This window comes from Cnephaeus nilssonii (assembly GCF_951640355.1).
Source record: "Cnephaeus nilssonii genome assembly, chromosome: 9".
Taxonomy (NCBI): domain Eukaryota; kingdom Metazoa; phylum Chordata; class Mammalia; order Chiroptera; family Vespertilionidae; genus Cnephaeus; species Cnephaeus nilssonii.
The window spans coordinates 76,290,997-76,313,374 of record NC_137080.1 but is presented as its reverse complement, the minus strand read 5'-3'; the positions used below and the strand labels follow the sequence as shown (position 1 = coordinate 76,313,374).

The window sequence follows — 22,378 nt, the reverse complement described above, 5'->3', positions numbered from 1 at the left end:
GGTATAAATGAAGCTAAAAACTGCTTTACAATTCCCAATTAGACAAATCTAAATTTTTCTTTTCCACATAAAATCCAAATATATGGAAAAGAAAATTTTCCACGTATTTTTATTTCTGGCAGGGAGAGGGGAAATATAACCTAAAGTCCCCTCCGCCCCTTGGTTTAATGCCAATAGTGCCCTGGGGGCACTGATGGTGGCCCTCCAACAGGTGACCTCTGATAGGCCACCAATGTCACCCTTTACCGGTAGGCAAACACATGTGAGGGTGCAAGGAGCACTTGATCAGGGGACTCACTATTCCTCACAAGGTCAGAGCTGCATGGCACAGGATGTGCTGCTCCCTCCACCCTGCCTGGGGGGAGGCTGCCACACTGCTACCCAGGCACAGTGGTCCTCCTGGTCTTTCCCACCAAGCCCAGACACAGCCCTCACCACAGTGCTCCCTCCAGGCCACCACCATCCACTGGAGCTGGTGTGCAACATCTGCCTATAGCTCTAACAAGAGGCTGCCTAAGGCAGTGCTGTGAAGAATGACCGGTCTGTGGTCTGTAAAGTATGAGAACTGTAGAGTCAAATGCTTGGTCATGATTTGCTCTTTAAAACCTCGAGCTCCGAACTGTCCCCTGGGGCATGTTCACGTAGAAACTAACCTGGGAAATGAAGTTATTGTGCAAACAGCCTGATTTTCTTTTAATAAAGAAGTCGCCTCCTTCCGGCGCTGTCTCATGTTGTCTTCGACTGTGTTGAACTCGGACATGGTTCCTCCGTAGGGCTGTCCGGGCGTCCCTTCAATCATGTAACTCCCGTACTCTGGTCTCCAAAGTGTAGGGTGGCTACAGAGGAGGAAAAAAATTTGCTTCATCTTCTTCTTTGCTGCAGTCTACTCAATTCTTAGAAGTTCTTTTAAAGCATTGCCTCAAAAATGTTAGAAACTATTAGGTATAAATGAAGCTAAAAACTGCTTTATAATTCCCAAAGGCCATTAATTTTCCATAGCTCTTCAACTCTATAAATAGGGTTAGAAGTCCTAGGCCCAAAATATTTATAAATAACTGAAAACACGCACAGGGCACTCTCTGTCCGGACAAGCTAGTCCCTGTGCAGGAAAGGAGATGAGGCCCTGAGGGCTCTTGCAGTTCTGGGCTGAGATGAGGAGAAAAATGAACCGCCGAGTACAGGCCCCCTTCCCCTCTTTGTCTAGTTAAATAAATATTTAGAAAACATCCCACCAGCCAAACAAAACCAATCTGCAAGTTTAATCTGGCACCATAGTTCGTGGTCTCAGTAACACTATGGCAATTTTTAAAAATAGTAAACAAGCTATATATTGCCTTTACTGTTCTAAGTGCTTTAATATATTAATGGATTTTGAAATGTCAACACTCTACAAGGTAGATATCATTATCCCTACCTTACAGATGAGGAAACAGGCACAGAGGAGTTAAGTGACTTGCCTAAGGTTACCCAACTGTTAGGTACAGGAACCAGGATTTGCACCCAGGCAGCTGGGAATCAGAGCCCGGGCTCTAAACTGGTATGCTATCCTGTGTCCTTTACATCCGAGAAAAGAGTCTATTCTAGTAGTTTGACAGTTTCAGAAACACTAAAACAGCTTACTTTGGGTTTGTCCTTTCCCCCTTTTCTTGTAGAGTCTCAACGACTTCTTCTCCAGACAGGACCAACTGGACTCTCTTATTTTCATGATCAAAAGACACCAACATGTATTCCACCTATTGAAATTAAGGAGAGAAAGATGAACATTCTTCCAGGTTGGTGCTCAGTGTGACCTTTAAGAGAAGAAGGCGGGGAAACATGGAGGTTGGAAAGGATCGACAATAACTTTAGACTCACATTTCCTAACACGATAGCATAAAATAAACATTTGTTTGCATAATATGAAAATGTGGAGAAAATGGTTAACAGTGGCACTGAGGACCACTCTTATACCTCAATTCCTTCTTTCCCCTCTTATTCTTAATATCCTAAGAAAAGTCGAGATGCCCAATTTGGAAAATTGTACTTCAAGAGGGGAGTATTTTAAGCTAAGATTCTATATATTACATTGGCAAGAAGTTACATTTTTAAATTTATTTCCTCAACTGGCTTACTATAAAGTGGGTTATCTGGGCATTTTGATCCAAGGTAGGTGATCCTTACTTCCTGGCAGGTTATTTAATAATCCCACTTAAGTCCCACTACTGTAGAGTTCAATCATCAACACACCAATACAGAGCAGTTATTTTAGGAGTTTCAATCAGTTAGTGCAAGCATGTCAAACTCTCGGCATGCCTCGTTTATTTGGCCCGTGTTAGCCTTTGAGTTTGACCTGTTTTAGTGTTTTTCAATAAAAACGTAAGACAACTTCCCAACTCTGAAACCAGATCAAATTGACAATGCAAGGTGATCTAGCGCAGTGGTCGGCAAACTGCGGCTCTTTGGCCCCTTGAGTGTGGCTCTTCCACAAAATACCGCGTGTGGGCGTGCACGTACAGTGCTATTGAAACTTCGTGGCCCATGCGCAGAAGTCTGTTTTTGGCTCTCAAAAGAAATTTCAATTGTACTGTTGATATTTGGCTCTGCTGACTAATGAGTTTGCCGACCACTGATCTAGGGCATTTATAACAATACCTGGGGGAATTCTGATAAAAATCAGAGTTCAATACCAAAGTAAGACTTTTCTGGACAGAGTACACTTAAAACCTGCTTTTGGTTTCCCTCAAATCAGATACTTTAAATCATGATTATTGGTATGAACTGAAATAAAACACACATTACCCATATGTAAGTGAAAGGTATGGAAATGGATCTTCCAGGCAAACACCTGAGAGTACCTTTTGCACAAGACAGAGAAGATGAGGCAAACTGATGCCCCACAAGGCAGACCAATGCACAGATGTATTTTGTTTGGCTTATCATAGTATTAAAGTAAAAAATGTAAAAAAAAAAAAAAAAGGGCAAGCAACAATACATCTATCACCTGACAGCTGCATGTCAATTCAGATTCCCAGCCTTAGAATCACACACCCAGAGCCCAGCACTATGTCAGGGTCCTGCAGGGCTGGGGCTGGGCTGCTCCCCTTTGGGGGTGCTCTGTGGTCCGCAGGGGCCTATTCCCTTTTTTATGTGTACCTGACCCATCTTGGAAGGCATTTGAGCCAGCATTCCTTAGCACAGAAATGGTACCCCTTTAAGAAATGGTTTTGCCCTTCAGCTAAGAAACAGAATTAATGAGGGGGAGGGGGAATGTTAGTAGCCATAGGAAACAGCCTGATAAGTTTAAGCAACAAAATAATGAACTTTCAATTAACTTTTGTTAACTGTTGCTATGGACTGAGTGTTTTTGTCCCCCCAAATTCATATGTAATAGTATTTAATTTCCAATGTAATAGTATTTGAGTGAGGCCTCTGGTGGGTAATTAGGTCAGGAGAGTAGAGTCCTCATGGTGGGATTAGTGCCCTTAGAAGACAAGTGATCTCTCTCTTCAATGTAGGAGGACACAGCAAGAAGGCGGGCATTTGTGAGCCAGGATGGGGCCCTTACCTGGAACTAAATCTGCCAACACCTATGACCCTGCACTTCCCAACCTCCTGAACTGTGAGAAATAAATGTCTGTATTTGTTACAACAGCCTGAATGGACAAGGTAGTTACTTTATCAATGAGTCCATTCATGCTTCTCCATTAGAATTTTTTAGTTCAAAAAGTAGGTAAGACTACTTGATTTAGGTACACGAGCCAGAAGTGTGAGATTGTACCTGTACAATCACTCCATGTGAAATGCCTGAAACATGGGCGGCAGAATCTGGAACTGCTCCCAAGTTTAAGTACAGGCTTTCAGATAGCATCTACAGACCCATGACTTCTGAATAACTAAAACATGATGGGACAGGAACCTTTAAGTCTCAGGATGAATATATAAAGTATCATAGGTATGAGAAACAAATTTACCTCTAAGTGATCATAATGAGAAAAGGTATGCCATGAACTTTCATTTATGGATTCTGATCTTCAAACCCATCAAGCAAAGTTGGCATTTTCCCCCTTTTCCAGATAGGCTAAGAGGCTCAGAGATACCGAGTAAGTTGCCCAAGGCCATAGTATCAGAGCAGGGATTTGAACCCAGCTCTGACTGGCCTCAAGGCCCAGCACACCTTACTGCTAGGACTATAGAGGATGACAGTCTTGGTTAGAAATAAGCTTTTTAAAAAATTGTTGTAAGCTACATGAGGCAGGGGAAAGGTTATAATACTGGCTGAAAATCTCTCAAATTGATTATGCCTCAATTTTATGAGGTGGGCCTGACAATGTATCATAGTAGCTGAGATATAACGGTATGGTTACAGATTTAAATAGATGGGTAGGCCCATCTCTTAGGCTCCGGACGGAGCGCACATGTGCTCTATCCAGCATTCCTAACTCTCCCAGTTAGAAGGCATCTTCTCCTTCAGTACTTCTCCTTCTATCCCTGGTTTCAACATATCTGCCTGGCAGCATATGTTTTCAGGGTTATCTTCTGAAAGATGAAGAGAAACTTCCTAGCTTACTGGGTTCCCATCATTTACTATCACAATGAACAAGAACTTTTGTACCAACTGCATAACCTAAATCGCAATTATTTTTTTTAGTTTCCTAGTTTTTAAATAGTTGAAATCCTTCGTTTTCAAAAATCAATCTTAGCCCACAATTTAGAGCATGGGAGGGCAAAAAGAGCAAAGCACTCAAACTCAGTTTGAGCTTTACATACCAGCCAAATGAATGATACTTAAAATGCTAACAAACCCAATTCTCAACTAAAAAATATTCAGCCTCGATCTCATTAAGCAAATGAAACAGAAAAACATCAGAGCACTTATCAAATGAGAAAGAAAAACAAACTTACTTCTGGAAAAAAAAAAACAAATTCAATTAGAAGCCTTAAGAATTCCCTCAAGATTTTTCAAACTCAAACTTAAGGCGTTCTGAAGTAACTGTCCCTACAGTCACCTTGACGATTCTGTACCAGGGCCCAAACTGGTTCTTTATCCTCTTGGCTTTTTGTTATCTTATTTAATCCTTCCCCCACCAACTTCAATACATTTGTATTTCTTTCCAATTCTAGTTCATACACTCAATTAACTCAATCTTTTAAGAGTCAAACTAGAGCTGAAACAGATTTTGATTCAGTAACCTTGCTGTTGAGAGGTGATAAAAAGTGATACACTAAGATAATACTTTCCCAATATAAAATACCTAAAACCACAGTGATTTATTTTATTCCTTCTGGAGTTTGTCCCTATCCTAAATCTTCCTGAAGACAAAGGATGAGAGGAAAAGATAAAATCAAAGAGAAAATAACAAAACAGGATATACAGGCCCTTCCGTACACAACATAGATCCCAATGATTAAATTGAACCAGCTTCCTGACTTCGAGTAGCATGTAGGCGGTACACCCAGAGTTATAGCAACATCTATGTGCACTGCACACACACACAACTCCAAAAGTGTATGCCCAAAGAACATAAAATGGACTGCAGAGTGACTAATCCAAATCTGTGTAATTAACACATCATTTGGAAAAAGCAAAAATAGCCACTGTACTATTCTCAGTACACAGATCATAATGCCCTAGATGTAACTTAGGGACACTGCTATTTGGTGCCCATCAGTTGTCTTTTTTAGTGGAGGGAGAATAAGCCCCATAAAAATAACCTACCACTCTTTGTGAGAAACTCATCTTTTAAAAATGCACACTACTCTTTCTACAAATAAGAATCTTTTGAATTTCATTCTTAAATGGCTAAATGTTATCCTACTAGAATAACAGTCACTAATATCTCTGAGCTGTTTAATCAAAGGCACATTCAAAGACTATTATATAGTTTACTGTTACATAGCATTGCTAGGAATGATGTGTACACAATAACCCTCTAGTTATTTAATGCAGGTTTGCACAAGCACAAGATGCTTTATTCATCTGAAATTAGGCCAATAAATATAATCTTAATTGAGGGTGATGTAAGTACTCAGTACAATGCTGATCATATAATAGACTGTGAAATATTTGTGGCATTAAAGATCAAGATAACAGTAAATATTAACTATCAATATTAAACTTTTTAGTATTTTTGTTGTCTTTAAATGGTATTTACCAAGTTTAAAATAAAAGTTTTCCTTTTTAATACTACAACAAAAACATTCTGATACTCTACCATTAAGGTACGGGATACAGGGAACTTAGAATGTCCACGGAAAGGCTAGATATTTTATAAAATACATATTTTACTCTCTGGAGGTGAAAACTGTACTTAATTAGGCAAACAATCTACTTCTATAAGACTCAGCAGCAGTTACAGGCACGTCCCTATTTAGGGAGGTTATACTTTGAGAAAATTCCTTTGTCTCAAGCCACCCTACTGAAATTCAAAATTCAGGGTTGGGGGCCAGCTCCTCTACTCACTGTTGGCTCTCTCCCCCGGGCCCAAGCCTCCAGTCCTGACTCCTACAACTACCTGCTGCTTCTCAGAAGCCCAGGTTTCTCCTGACACTAACTCCAAAAAGAAACCCACTGCCCTTTGAGGGTTAAGGCTCTAGTGAGAGTTGATGGCCAAATCAGTGCCCAAACAGCATCTTGCTGCCCCCTCTGCCACACCCGACTCCCTTCACCTCCCAGCTGCTTGGTCCTCTCATCCACTCAAGAAAGTCCTGTGCTGGGAATACTGTGAGGAGCCAGGCAGGTGTGGTTCCTGTTCTCGAGCTTACACTGTGGCTGGAGCCACAACCAACACTACAGAGCTAAACGACCTGCGTGAGTGCTGGAGATGGGCACATCTAATAGGAGAATATGCTCCCGTCTGGGAGATCAGAAGGCTTCTGGGAGGAAGGGGACTGCCCCAAAGGAGAGGGTCTGCTGATGCTTCAATGTAAACACAACCTCCCACGGGATTTCCCTGACCACCATTCTGACTGCAGCAGAACCAACCACCTGTCTGGCTGGTCAGAGATGCAGATAAACTGGCCCCATACCACAGAGATCATGCCACAATAGTCCTTCTCTAGATTATAAACTGTTTAAAGCTAGTAACCATAATTTCTGTCCAGAAGGTTATTTCCTCATGTGGCAAAATATCAATGACTAATATTTTTGAGCACTCTCAACCATCTAGTTGGATGGCACCCTTTTCCATATCTAGCACAATACCCAAACCTGGAAGACCCAAAAAGGCACTAGCCATAGTGACACTTAAAAAAAAAAAAAAAATCACCTATACTTAAATAGGGAAGACCTGAATGACAGGACCAAAAGAGCAGCTGAGCTTAAAATAGTGGTCAAAATTCAGTAAGAAATTCTAATATAGATGTAATAAAGTATGATATGGCTCAGAATTCGGTTTAAGGCAAACTCCCGGGTTAGATATGTCTAAAGATGATATTACTAAATATCAAAACCACTGTTTTATGTGGTAATATTTGAGCATTTGGGAGAAACAAGTATGAAGCAAAAATTGTAATGTGCTTCTGTATAGTTGTGTACATGATGTTTTAAACTGGTAGCTGTTGACATGTCAAGTTAAACTGTGCTACGTCCCCCAAAGAAATGTTTTAGCAGAGTAGTCTAAAGGTATATAAATTTTCATAATATGATGTATTTTGACTTCCGCTTCCCCGCTCAATATGAAATATCATCTCATACCGCAGAATTACACAGGTGAACTCTAAGGAAGTTTACACTTCTGAAACCAAAATCAACATGGCCTCACTCTGACCTTATCTTTGTGGGCAGCCTACAGAGCAGAACAGCAATGAATTTCCTATACGATTAGGTAAAGTAACTTCCTTAAATTATTTTCTTGGTCCACATTGAGTAAACAAGTTCTTCACGTGCCAAGATTTGTGACATGAAGCTTAAGTGACAAACTTTAGGACTTTAAAAGAGAGAAAGAAACTGGGAGCTGCTGGGAAAATTGTGATGGATCTCATAAGAGGGGCAATGACACCTTTCACTAAAGGGAAGAAAAAAGTCATGCTGTCCATTACTAGGCACATGTGGCTATTTAGAGTTAAAATTAATTAAAATTCAGTTCCCTAGTCCCACTAGCCAACAATGGCTAGCGCAAACGTTTCTATTACTGCAAAAAGGTGTATTGGACAGCACTGGACTACACCCGAGAGAGAGCAGAACCCTGAAACTGTACCTGGACATACGAATTCATCACACGGGAAATCCCCGAATGTAGATCTGCTGTTTCCTGGCCTACAGATAGAATGAGACTTTCATTTCTGGACCTAAGAATTTACATTAGCTGACTGTGTTTTTTTTTGTTTTTTTTTAACCATACCACTACACTTCGGGCATATGAAATTTTCATTTTCTTATGGTTAAGGCACTCCTGTTACTTCTGAACCAAATCTAACAGGACCCAACCAGTCTTTTCACACAAATGAACCTCAGAAAAAGTAGCACATCAAATAAAGTTATCAATGGTGATGTTTGCCACGACTGCCAAGTTAAGGCAGACAGTCAGCAACTGAGAAACCTGAACCTAAACCAGAAGAAATGCTCCTCCTAAAGAAACAATATTTTTCCCAGCCGGTTTGGCTCAGTGGATAGAGCGTCGGCCTGCGGACTCAAGGGTCCCAGGTTCGATTCCAGTCAAGGGCATGTACCTTGGTTGCGGGCACATCCCCAGTAGGGAGTGTGCAGGAAGCAACTGATTGAGGTTTCTCTCTCATCGATGTTTCTAACTCTCTATCCCTCTCCCTTCCTCTCTGTAAAAAAATCAATAAAATATTTTTTTTAAAAAAAGAAAGAATATTTTAAATATAAGTAATTTTTATTTACCTCAAAACACCTGTACTATACTTGAGTATAGAGCTTCTGAATTCTAAGGACAAGTGAATTCCTTGGCTCATTTCCGAGAACATAACTCCCCTACCAGAGTCCCAGTTACAACGTGGTTGACAACAAAGAGGGTATTCTGGTCCCCAGATAGAGGCTGCTTTGGATCAACTGCTCAGGAGTGCTCAGCGGGAGGTGGGGTAAGAGGAGTGTGAGGGAGTGAGGCCGCATCAAGAATCTATAGGGGGTAGGGTCCATCAAGAACCTCTATGGTGGCTCCTACCAGGGACAGAAAGCTTAGGACATTAGCGGAGGCAGGACTGTTGCTACAGAACACACATCCTCCACAGGGGACACTAGCTCAGGGCCTGATACACTACTAGAGATGAGCAAGCGAGAAAGCAAGCACGTTCCCTTGTGACATATGTTTATAAATTAGATTGGCTTAAATTCAGGGACTGCCTATGAGAAAATCAGAGTTTTAGTTCTTAGGAACTGGTGGTAGACTAACCTAGACAAAGAATGCTTTCTAAAGAGACCCAGAGCAAATGCTACCACAGAGGAATTCTAACTCCAAAGTAACTGCTGTGCTCAGAGCCCCCCCCCCCCCCCCCCCCCCCCGCCGTGACAGAGATTCAAGACGTCCACGTTTAATGCTCTTCCACCATCACAAGAATCTGAGCAGTTCTGCATTGGGGCTCTCCTTCAGGAATTACGCCTGGATGGTAGGGCAGAAGCCACCAATAGACCTGCTTCAGATGGGATTTGGAAGATGGAGACTCTTGGTAACATAAACTCCTTCACTGCCATATTTCAGATTCGAGTGAAAGGAGCAAACTCTAAAAGAGGTAAGTCAAAGCTCCTGACTGGGGCTCTGATTCTGGCCCGCAACCTGCTGTCCTGGGATGAGGCTGGCACAGTCTGCCTAACTACCAGGTGAGGTCAGCCTGATCTTCACGTAAAGGGCCCGTCCACAGCTGCCTGGTCAGAGGGCTCTGCTGCCAGCACATTAGCTGGGACACTGTGGCCACATTACCAAACCTGTTAACATTTGTCCTGCAGCCCGAGAAATTGACAGATCATCTTCAATATTATAGTTTTGAAGGAATACTGGCATTCACTAAAAGGGAATCATTGGCAGCCATCTGGTAACGAAAAATTCTTAAACCTGCGTCTGTAGCTGTAAGACAATCATATTTTCATTCAGAAACAAAATCCTGCTTTCTTTGTTGACACCACCCCTTCCTCTGTTCTTTCTTCTTTTCCTTTCACCTCCAATCTCACCTCAGTTGCAGCCTATAATCAGTCACAGAGCTCTTTTCCTTCAAGGTATCTGGGAGGTGGTCCCTAAGGGAGCAGCTAGAGGAGTGTAGGCTTTGGAGTCAGTTTGCATCTTAGTAACTTCCGAGTTTCAGTTTTTCTCTTTTGTAAAATGGGGAGAATAGCTACCTCATAGAGCCACTGGGGGGACTTACATGAAACAATGCATATAAAGTGCCTACAAGAATAGTACGTACAAATTCCTTTATTTGTCTTATAGATGAGGAAACTGTAAGTTCCATTCCTAAGATCACACAACCATTTGAGAAGAATTGGACTCCTATCTTCAAATTAAAGTTCATTCAGAAAATAGATGCAAACATTCAAAATGATACCTGGCCGTAGGATGATAACAGTGATATCAAGTGTTGAACATTACAGCATAAGAGCGAAGAAAATCCTGATTTTAAAAATCTGAATACATCTTAAGTTGCTGGAGATAAACCATGAGGGTAGCCAGCCTTTGGACAAAGTTTAGAGCCAAAGTAGTAGAGCTGAAAGAACAGGAAAACTGAAAGACTTCCACTTCTGATCAAGATGGTGTAACAGCAACCAATTTTACCCTCCCACCTAAACAATGGAAGAGAAAGAGAGTGTGTGTGTGTGTGTGGGGGGGGGGGGGGGAGAATGGGAGAGCGAGAATATATATAATAAAGAATAGTTTTTTCTTTTTTTAAAACATATTTTTATTGATTTCAGAGAAGGAGAGGGGAAAGATAGAAATATCAAAGATGAGAGAGAATCACTGATCAGCTGCCTCCTGCACGCTCCCCACTAGGGATCAAGCCCACAACCTGGGCATGTGCCCTTGACCAGAATCGAACCCGGGACCCCTCAGTCCGCAGGTTGATGCTCTATCCACTGAGCCAAACCGGCTAGGGCTATAAGAATAGTTTCTCAAGACACTGGACATCAGATAACCAAGGGCAAAGATCCCCGAGATATGGGGTGAAAGGGCACAAATGAAGTGAGCCCTACAATAGCCCCAACTTACTGATCAAAAAGAGGCTCTACATTATGGGCAGGGAGGTGAACCACAGCCTGGAGGACTCCCTGAATTGAAGAGATGGAGCTGAAGGTCTGAGGAAACCAAGTCAGTTAGAGGTCACAAGACCAACTACCAAAAAGAAAAGAGCTGCCCATAAAACCCTGGGTCCCCCTTAAAGATTCACTAGTGAATTAACCCACACATGAGGTAAGAACTCAAAGCTGAGGCAGGGAGTGTTCCCACAAGTCATAATGGAATAACTCCTAATTTAGGATCACTGGGGAAAGTATTCATGAAGGTCTTGTCTCAGTAGAAGGGAATTAGCCGTAAAGTGAGACTTCTCCAGATCTGCCTAATAAATTGTAAAAGCAGCCAGCCCTAGACGGATTGGCTAATTGGATAGAGTGTCAGCCTGCGGATGGGATGGTCCCAGGTTCGTTTGCACTCAAGGGCACTTACCTGGATTGCAGGCTCCTCCCCAGCCCCGGCCCTGGTTGGGGCTCATGCAGGAAGCAACCAACAAATGTGTCTCTCTCTTTCCCTCTCTCTTGCACCCTCTCTAAAAATCAATGGAAAAATATCCTCAGTGAGGATTAAAATAATAATAATAATAATAATATAAATAAATAAATAAATAAAACATTGCAAAAGCAACACCTGAAAGGAACAAACTGTCTCCAAATAACTATATTCCAGGAACGAAGAATACTTACGAATTCTTTTAGGAGTAAACAAATACCAAATACCCAACAAGGTAAAATTCATAATGTCTAGCATCTAATCAAAGATTATCAGACATGTAAAGAAGCAGGAAAACATATTCAAAATGAAGAGAAAAAAAATCCACTGAACCTGACCTTAAATGACAAAGATGAGAGTTAACCAATACATTAAAACAGTGATTAGAACTATATTGCACATGTTCAAAAGTAAGTTTAGCCCTAGCTGGTTTGGCTAGTGGATAGAGCATCGGCCTGCAGAATGAAGGGTCCCAGGTTCGATTCTGGTTAAGGGCATGTACTGTGTTGCGGGCTCAATCCCCAGAAGGCGGCATGCAGGAGGCAGCCGATCAATGATTCTCTTTCATCATTGATGTTTCCATCTCTCTCTCCCTCTCCCTTCCTCTCTGAAATCAATAAAAATATTTAATATATTTTATTAATTTTTTACAGAGAGGAAGGGAGAAGGATAGAGAGTTAGAAACATTGATGAGAGAGAAACATCAATCAGCTGCCTCCTGCATACCTCCTACTGGGGATGTGCCCGCAACCAAGGTACATGCCCTTGACTGGAATCGAACCTGGGACCCTTCAGTCCGTAGGCTGATGCTCTATCCACTGAGCCAAACCGGTTAGGGCAATAAAAATATATATATATTTTTAAAAGTAAGTTTAGTAAGGTTGGAGGATACAAGATAAATATACAAAATTTTATTTCTATATTCATGATATGCAAAAAGTATGTTTACAGTTGTTCGTATGGAAATACATTAATAAATAATAATACAAGAATAAACTCACTTACCACAACTGTACGCCTACTTTTGTCCCACTCTGTATTAGCAATGAACTAGAAATCAAAACTTTAGCCCTAGCGGGTTTGGCTCAGTGGATAAAGCATCAACCTGCGGACTGAAGGGTCCTGGGTTCGATTCCGGTCAAGGGCACATGCCCGAGTTGCGGGCTCAATCCCCAGTAGGGGGCATGCAAGAGGCAGCCAATCAATGATTCTCTCTCATCATTGATGTTTCTCTCTCTCTCTTTCTCTCTCTCTCTCTCTCTCTCTCTCTCTCTCTCTCTCTCTCTCGCTCCCTGCCTTCCTCTCTTAAATCAAAGAAATAAATATTTTTTAAAAAAACTTTAAAGGTAATATTACTTATAATAGAATAAAAGAATACAAAACACTCAGTGATAAATCTAACAAAGATGTAGACTTGTACACTGAAAACTACAAAACATTGATGAAAGAAATTAAAGAAACCATAAATAATTAAGTGATGTATTTGTTCATGGATTAGAAGACTCATTATTGTGAAGATGTCAATTTTCCCCCAAATTGACCTATAAATTCAATTCAATCCAAGTCCAAATCCCAGCAGGGTTTGTATTGTTTGTTTTTGGTAGAAATTGTCAAACTGGTTCTAAAATTTATGTGGAAATTCAAAGGACCCAGAAGAGTCAAGACAAGTTCAAAAAGAACGAAGTTGTAGAGCTAATACTATCTTATCGCATGACTTATTATAAAATTATAATGGTACTGCCATAATGATAAACAGACCAATGAAACAGTACAAAAAAATCCAGAAATAAACTGCACATATGTTGACAACTGATATTAGTTAATGGTGCAAAGGCTGTGCATGCTTTTGACAGTGGAGAAAAGGCAGTTTTTTCAACAAACGGTGCTGGGGTAATATGCAAAAAACAACCCAAACCAAAAATCCATACCTTGTACCATATACAAAAATTAACTCAAAATGGATCACAGACCTAACTGTAAAAACCTAACTAAGATTATAAAACTTTTGGGTAAAAAAATAGTAGAAAATCTTTGTAATCTGGGATTAAAGCAAGATACCACACCAAAAGCATAATCTATAAAGGAACAAATTGGACTTCATCAATATGAACAATTTCTGTTCTTCAAAAGACACAGTTAAGAGAATGAAAATAGACTACAACAACATAGATACAAAAGCACATACCTGATATGACTTATACCCACAATACATAAAGAAATCTCAAAACAGTAATAAGAAAGCATCTCAAAGAGACAAATGATTTTAACACTCTTCACCAAAAAGATATAAAGATGGCAAATAAGCACATAAAAAGATACTCCAACATCACTGGTCTGTAGGAAAATACAATTAAAAATACAAATTGAAATACTACCACACACCTGTTAGAATGGCTAAATTTAATGAGACTGAGTATACCAAGTGTTGGCAATGATGCGGACAAACTAGAACTAGTATACACTGCTAGTGGAAATGTAAAATATGGTACGACCACTTTGGAAATGTTTGGTTGTTTCTTTGAAAAGCTAAAACACATCATTCCTAGATAATAATAAAGACTTAAGCATAAGTCCAAAAAAACCCTTCTGTTTATGTTCATGAATGTTTTGTGTTATTGTAATAGCTAAAATTTGGAAACAATCCAAATAGTGAAAAAGCAAATTGTAGTATATCCATACAATGGAATACTACTCAACAGTTAAGACAAATGAACTACTAACACATGCAACAACATGAATTAATCTCAAAACATATATGCAGTTTAAAAGTGAGACCAAAAAAGTACAAGATTTTTGGTCTGTATGATTTCCTAGATATAAAACTCTAGGAAATTCGAACTAAGCTACAGTAATATAAAGAAGATCCCTTGGGAAAGGGGAAAATTGCAAAGAGGCACAAATACATTTTGAAGGTGATGAATATGTTTGGTATTTGGATTGTGGTGATGGTTGCACAGGTGTATACATATATCAAAATTTATCAAACTGTGCACTTTATATATATGAAGTTTACTATATGTCAATTATATCTAAATAAAGCTGTTGCCAATATTAAAAAATGAACTTGGTTAGCCCTGGCCAGTTTTTCTCAGTGGTTAGAGCCTCAGCCCACAGATTGAAGGGTCATGGGTTCGATTCCCAGTCAAAGGCACCTACCTTAGCTGCAGGCTCAATCCCCAGCCTTGTTGGGGTATGAACAGGAGGCAACCAATCGATGTGTCTCTCTCACATCAATGTCTCTCTCTCTTTGCCCTCCTCCTTCCTCTCTCTCTCTCTCTCTCTCTCTCTCTCTCTCTCTCACACACACACACACACACACACAAAAAAAAAAATCAATGGAAAAAATATCCTCAGGTGAGGATTAAAAAAAACACAACTTGGCTAAATCATAAACAGAGAATATTAATTAGCAAGCTCATTAGAATATGGTCCATCCAATAACACCAGTAAATGCCCCATATATAGTTTAACAATAACATCCAATAACATCAGTAAATGCCCCATATATAGTTTAACAATACATTCAGATGACTTGAGTATCTAAAAATGTTCAGAAACACAAATTCTGATGTTAAAAGTTCAATTAATATTCTGATATCTTTTCTCGAGATATGGGATCTTAAACTTTACCTAAATTTACACCTCGAAATGAAGCTACACATAGAATACTAGTTAAGTACATTTGCTAATACCACTTCTAGACATTACTATCAGTAGTATTGGAAGTGATATTCTAGGCATTCCTCTTCACAGAGGTATTCAACAGTGATATGGTGGGGATATAGTAACTGGTCCAGAAGTACAGAAACGTTTTTCTAGAGGAGCCAGCTGTACAGAAGTATTAAATCTTTTTCTTCCATTCTATTTTCCTCATGCCTTTAAACTACAGCGAAATCTCTACTTATCCAGAGCCATACATCGACCTCTACAAACTGATCAGACCTATTTACTGCATTTACAACACCTAAGTGCACATAACAGTCACATGCCAATGCTATTTCTCACCTTCATTACATTGTTCTTTTGCCTAGAATGCCTTCCTTCTCCTCATCTAATTACGAGCCACACGTTCCTAGGGCAGCTTCACACACACACACACACACACACACACACACACACACACCTGCAAAGGAACACAGGAGCTTCTGGAGGGTGATGGAAGTGTCATATATTACAAGTGTTTGTGTTTTATATTTTTAATTTTGACTGTGTTGGCAGATATCTGGTTACATATACTTGTTTAAAAGTCATTGTATGTAAATTACAATTCAATGAAATGGATTTAAAAAGCAAGCCCATGCAAAAGTAACACAAAATAAATAGCAAAAAACTAAAATTTACCCCAGAAGCAGTAGTCAAGCTCACATTTAAGCTTTAAATTCTCAGCCTCGATCCCTAATATAAACATAGGGTCAGTTATCTAGTTTCCTAACCTTCAAAAATTAACCTCTTGGTATAAAAGGTAATTTTGGAGATTAAAAAAAAAAAATCACCAGAAGGCTCCAACCATGTTTCACTCTTTTTTCCTTCATTTCATCACTATGCTATTAATCACAAGTTAATGATATTAAACTAATATCCGCAGTGACAGCTGAAAAAGAGTAAGATGCAACAACTTTATTTAATGTGCCACAAACCTAAAATCTTCACAATGACTATCAAGAAATAATTACTTTTTAAATGCAATTTGGAAATATCACCAAAAGTTACTAAGCTAATGGAATATAACTATATCTAAGCAGGTAAATTTCATTTAATTAGTTTTAATACCCACATACATGGAATGCCTCATTCCCCAATGACCACTCTAATTTAAATGAGATATACTGGATATTAAATTTTTTTAAGGAAACATTTTAAGTTACCATTTATGAGTCTTTAATTAAAAGGCTAGGTTCTCATTTGTAAATTATTTCATCAACATTATCTCATTTAATCTTAATAACCCTACCAGAAAGGTATTATTGTCCCCATTTTACAGGTGACAAAAATGAGGTTAAGCGAGATTAAGTAATTGCTACACAAAACCTTCCATTAGACTAAAATGACTATGTTTTTGTCTATTCCTGATTTATAGCTGAGGATTATGTTACTTTTGTTATAGGATTATAATCTTATTACCTGACAAGCAATGCATTTTCCAAATAGTCACTTAAGCACTCTTACACAATCACACCTACACAGGCAAACTTGTAGTTCAAAATCAACAGATGATATACCAACCCTTAAATCCCACCACCTGTTTTATTAGTTTTATACATGTTAGTCAAATATTAAAGACATACCATATTTTCCTCTCAAAGCTCACATGGACTTTTCTAATTAGAGGACAGTTTACCTTCTTGCCTTTGAGAACCACACAACATTGGATTAAAACATTTAAGAAAAATTATGTTTGCTTTTAAATGTTACCTCTGCAACCTGTAGAGTTTGAACTCTGTAAATGGAGATTTGATGAAATCTCATACATTGTAAATAATCCAAAACCGGTATAATGTGTTTAAGAAATGGACCTGGAGTCAGACAGATTTCAGTTCTGATAATGCCTCTGCCACTAAATAGCGGCAAAGGGCTGGCAGGTAGCTAACACTAGAGTGATTATCAGGGAAACCTCGAAAGTTGTATCTACTGCCACATTTGCACCATAGAATTCATAGGTTTGTCTTTTAATGTGCAGACTCAAGTTATAAACATAATCTGTACCTGAAAAGTTGTGTGTGAGCTGTGAAGAGAGAAGTGCACACTTTTTTGCATACATACAATGTTTAGCAGCAATAGAGCACCCAGGGATATCCCTCTTCTCCCCTTCACCCCCACCCCATCCTGAGGCAAAATGAACGGATGAGTTCCTGGCACCTAGGAGTTAGAACTTCTATTTCCAACAGAGACAGCATAATAAATGGTGGCAAGGGTTAGCACCTGTCACACTAAAGGTAAAAAAAAAAAAAACATCTGTAAGCTGATCTTGGAATCTACCTATCTACAAGGTTCCCACTTCTTTAGTTCCAATAAGCCAGCATACACACCCCTTTATTATACAACCCATTTTTACCATGGCAATTGGTGACAGCCTTCTCTTTACTCAGCAATCTAAAGATTATCTCCAGGTGAGTTTCAAAGACTAACATTCTAGTTTGAAAGATGTACATTATTTTAAAATTTATTCCAACTGTAAAAGCTGGAAAGGAAAGAATGTCCCTCACTTGCCAAATGAGGAAGCTGAGGCTCAGAATCACACAGGCAGGCAGTTTGGCAGGCCTGGGAATACAACACTAGTGAAACTCCAGATCCAGGGTCCTTTCTGATTAAATACTACCAGAGACAAACAGTGTCCTAGTAACCAGCGCTGAGCATTTCTCCTGCCACCATTTCAAGGCACTTCTTTCTTCTTTTTTAATCCAAGTCCATGATCTGGTAAGGACACCACCACAACTTCCCATGAAGAGCAATATTTTGGTTTCACGTGAACACTGTCCAACATATCGCCTCCCAAACACCATTTTCTGTCTGCCAAGGCCACGCTTCATCTCAGGGGCCATACTACCCACCACGCCCTTCTCTACTCTTATCGGCCCAGCCAGTTTCTCAATTATTGCCCGAGGCGTCTGTATAAAAACAAACTTGCTTGTGTCTGCCCCTGCCTGAAGACTTCTATTCAGCAAATGTGGCTGTGAATTCCTACTATGTGTGAGGATTAGAGCTAAGACTGGAGTAATTACTCCACCGCTCTGTTTTAAAGCCTCATCTCATCCAGGAAGCCTTCCACAATAAATCTGGCTTCCAAACTCCTTTAACTGAAACCACGGTGAGAAATAACCTAAATGTGACCCAATACACACTACCTCAAATAATAACTCAAAAGTTTGACATATTCTTTACTATGCATGAACAAACCAATATTCTTCATAGTATTCCATTTTTATAAAAGTCCTGGAGAGAAAAAAATTCAAGGGGTAGAGTAGATAGATCACAAAATACACACAATACACAAATGAACGTATAAAATTCCAGATGCTGTAAAGAAACAATTAACTTTTGACTAAAATTGAAGAATTATCACCAAACATATACTGTACCCCTTTTGTGACGAAAAAAACGCACAACATAGTAGAGATGTGAATTACTGGTCATTATACTTTTCTAACTTAAAACAGCACTATTCCTTCAAATGCAAGAAGTAGAATTATGTTCCCATCTTAGAAACACGAAAGCTAACTTTTTCAGGGAGAGAGTCTGCATTGGTGAAGCAGCACCTTGACACTTAGGCCAAGAGTGACAGCAAAGTCTAGAAGATGAGTCACTTACACCTGACCACGCCATCGAAGGCGAATGATAAAAACACAAAAAATATACATGGGTTCTTCGAGGAGTCATTTAATTGTCTTAACTGTATATACCTGTGCTTTTTTAAAACGGGAAGGAGAGCACAAAATGCTTTGGCAGAAAGGAGTAACTCTAACCGGAGGCAATGCTTTCCAGATCATTCCAATTAAACAAAGGTTCAACATATGGAGAACCCAGAGACATTTTCACCTCCAGGCAGAACATATGCTGAAGCACTGATTTGTCAAGTTTAAGATGCTGGATTTAGGCCATGGAAAGGTACTAACAAATCCCAAGTGTGTGTGTGTGTGTGTGTGTGTGTGTGTGTGCGTGTGAAGAAAGGGGGGACTGATGAGGAGTTGGAGGTTTAAAAGATAACTGGAAAGAGGGGGTTCGGGGCAGAAGGAACATCCTTTAGACCTGATTCCTAGTAACGACGGGCCTTCCTTCCTTCCTTCCTAGGATAACTTTCCTTTCACGTTAAGAGCAGAAGTGCATTTTGAGATGAGATCGCGAAGGGCGGCCGGCAGAGAAGTATCAGAGACTGAAAACTCCCCGAAGCACCAAATGTTACGCTTTTTCAGGGTGGAACCCGCGCAGTGCCCCATCCACATTTGTTTAAGGAGGAGGAAACCCACGTGAGTGAATCAATGAATGAATGAACGGGTGAGCACAGTCCGGCCGGAAGGCTCAGAGCAGGGCCCCACGCCCCAGACCATCCCGGACGCCCAGGGGGAGGGCAGGGACGGCGACCCGGGGCAGGGAGGCGCCCGGGGACCCTGGGGCGCAGTGCAGGGCGCAGACAGCCGAGGGGTCCTGGGGCCGGGGCCGGGGCCCGGGTCGCAGGTAGGGCCTCGCGGAACAAAGGCGGCGCAGGGTGACCTGACAGGGCGGTCCAGGGGGGACGGGGGTCGCGGGCGCTCACCTCATCGCCCCACTTGAGCACGTCCTTGTGTCGGTCCTTGACGGCGTGGTAGATGTGCAGAAACTGGAGGATCCCGTGCCGCCGCACGTGGTCGGCGTGGCGCTTGGTCTCCTCCCAGCTCAGCGGCGAGCCTTGGGACAGCAGCCCCATGGCCGCCCCCTCCTCCTGCTCTGGGGCGCTGACGGCGGCCGCAAGCTCCCGGCGCGGGGTGCGAGCCGGACACTCAGCTGCCCGCGGGAGGCAGCAGCGGCGCCGGCTGCTCCGCCCCGGGGGGGCGCCCTCGGGCCGCAGTCGGCTGAGGGAGGGTCCGGTCCGGTCCGGCTCCCCCACACGCGGTCCTCACCGCCCGGTGACCGGCCCAGAGGTCCGGCGCACCTCGCGGGCTGAGAGACAGAGGACGTGAGGGCAGGCTGGGCGGCTCTCGGCCCGGCAGCCTCGCCCCTCGCCCCTCGCCCGCTCCAGCGCCCGCTCCCGCTCCGAGGCGGCGGGGCCGCAGCGGCTCCCGCTTCTCTTTGCCTGTGCCCTGCACGGGCTCCTTCCTACTTGTGACCAAAACCTGCGCCGCCGCGGAGCATGCCCAGTGCTCCCATCCGCGCGCCCGCCCTTCCTGGGAGCGATCCGTCGCTCCGGATCTTATAAACTACGGGAGGGGGCGGGGCGGTGAAAGGGGCGTGGCCAGAGGACGGGGCGGATCAGAGGAGGGGCGTGGCCCAGCGCCGGAAGAAACCAAAGCGGGCTGCAGGGAGGGGGCGTGCGCAGGCGTGGTTAGGGCGGAGTCAGAGGGAAGGCGCTCACCGGGGGCGGGGAGTGTGGTCGGCCTGGCTGTAAGCAAAAGCGAAATGTAGAAAAGTCAGTTTTCTCTTACCCAAAGATATCGACTCTGGTTTGGGGAAGAAAGTTGAATATTTGAATTAATGAAGGACTCACCGGATTATTTTTTAGGTGAGAGGGGCTTCCCCCTTATAAAAGCAGAGTGAGAACAGCAGGGTATGGCAAGAAAAATATTACCTTGGGAGGCAGATGAAACACATGTTCAATTCTAGTGTCCGCCATTTACTACCTGTGAGACCTTGCGCAAGTTATTTTCATACCTGTACAAAATTATATTAACTCTGTCTTTTTTGCCTGTTGTAAGAATGTGTACAATGCACAGGTGCATAGAGTTAATGGTCAATAAGTGGTCGGGTTATTAAGAAGAATCAATTTGTCTACAAGTTTTTAGACACGTGTGTATATTACAAGTATGTGTGTATTCTCTATTTGATGACATACATTCTTTGGATGACACAGACACCATTTATTACAACAAAAAGTGATAGATCCTCCCTTCCCCCAACTGATGGATGGAATATGATGTAAACTGCACCTGCGGCCTGGACATTCCTGAGCACCTAACCAGGCACCTTATATGGACTGTACATTGAGCCACCAATCAGCACCTGCCAAAACCCTAAGCCCCCGATTCCTAAATCCCTAAGTGCCTAATCATGTGCCTTATATGAAACCACCAATTAGCGATTGCCGAGTACCCTAAGCCCCATCCCTCCCCATTCCTCCCCCCAAAAGGCGTATTCACTCCTGCACGTGTGCTCTCTTCCTTTGCAAGGCAGCCCGGCAGGGTCCTTCTCTAATAAAGCCTGTAGTCCTGGTTTTCGGCCCTCTGTCTCATCTTTCAAAAGGGACTTTGTCAATATCCCTAGCTGGGTCATTTGAAGGAATCACCTCCAAAAATATATACCTGGTCCTAGCCTAAGAATCATCCAGTAAGTGATTACAATAATGTTCATGTGAGTTTACCCCTAGGGGTAGAAGATATAAGAAACAGCTGGGGTTGGCCCTACCTGGCAAGAAAGGGAAGATATGAGGCACCTCACCACAAAGTAGTTGTTCAATAAATGTGTTGACAGAGCAATGACATGACAGGTCAGGGAAAAAGTGACAGCAACTAGATCATACATGTACTGAGGCCAGAACGTTGTGTACTTACTGTGCCCACTTCCCTCACACTACAAAGTTAACATTTAGTAAGCACTTATTAGCTGCTAAGTGGATATACGATAGGAGTCTCTTCTCTCATACCCTTCATATTGGGTGTGCCTTGGGGACATGGATACCCAAGGTCTGGCTGTAATTTCCACAGTAGGTTATGTGTATGTATGGGGTGGAGGGGTGGGAGGTGGAGTGTGGCAGTGTTTGAAGCTCAGGGGATGGTGTTTCAATCCCAAAGGTATAGCCTGGATAAAAACCAAGTCTCATTCTAATTTACCCCCAGCTAACTCAAACATCCCCACCTACTGCGCTACTCTTCCCTGTACCCTCCCCACCAATCTCTCCAGACCTGTGTGATCCTGGCTTTCTGATGTGTCTTTCTGCTTAGAATTCTCCACCTGACACATTCCTGTTCTTCGAGTGGCAGTTACTCCTCCCTGTATTTTGGTTACATTTGAACAGGCCTCAATTTCTACATTATAATAGAATCGTTTTA

General features: G+C 41.7%; 1 protein-coding gene across 2 annotated transcripts in view; it reads right to left on the bottom strand.

Annotated features, from left to right (window-relative positions):
• The window catches only part of GCLC (glutamate-cysteine ligase catalytic subunit), a 40,280-nt gene extending 19,792 nt beyond the window's left edge, over nucleotides 1-20,488 (bottom strand). For both annotated transcript variants that reach the window (XM_079780373.1, XM_079780374.1), the window contains exons 1-3: nucleotides 19,894-20,488; nucleotides 1,621-1,733; nucleotides 654-836 (exon numbers count right to left, since the gene is read on the bottom strand). In XM_079780373.1, the coding sequence (XP_079636499.1) occupies nucleotides 654-836; nucleotides 1,621-1,733; nucleotides 19,894-20,043 (446 nt within the window). In that variant the 5' untranslated portion in view covers nucleotides 20,044-20,488. The remainder of the gene's footprint in view (nucleotides 1-653; nucleotides 837-1,620; nucleotides 1,734-19,893) is intronic.
• Between the last annotated feature and the right edge of the window lie 1,890 nt (nucleotides 20,489-22,378).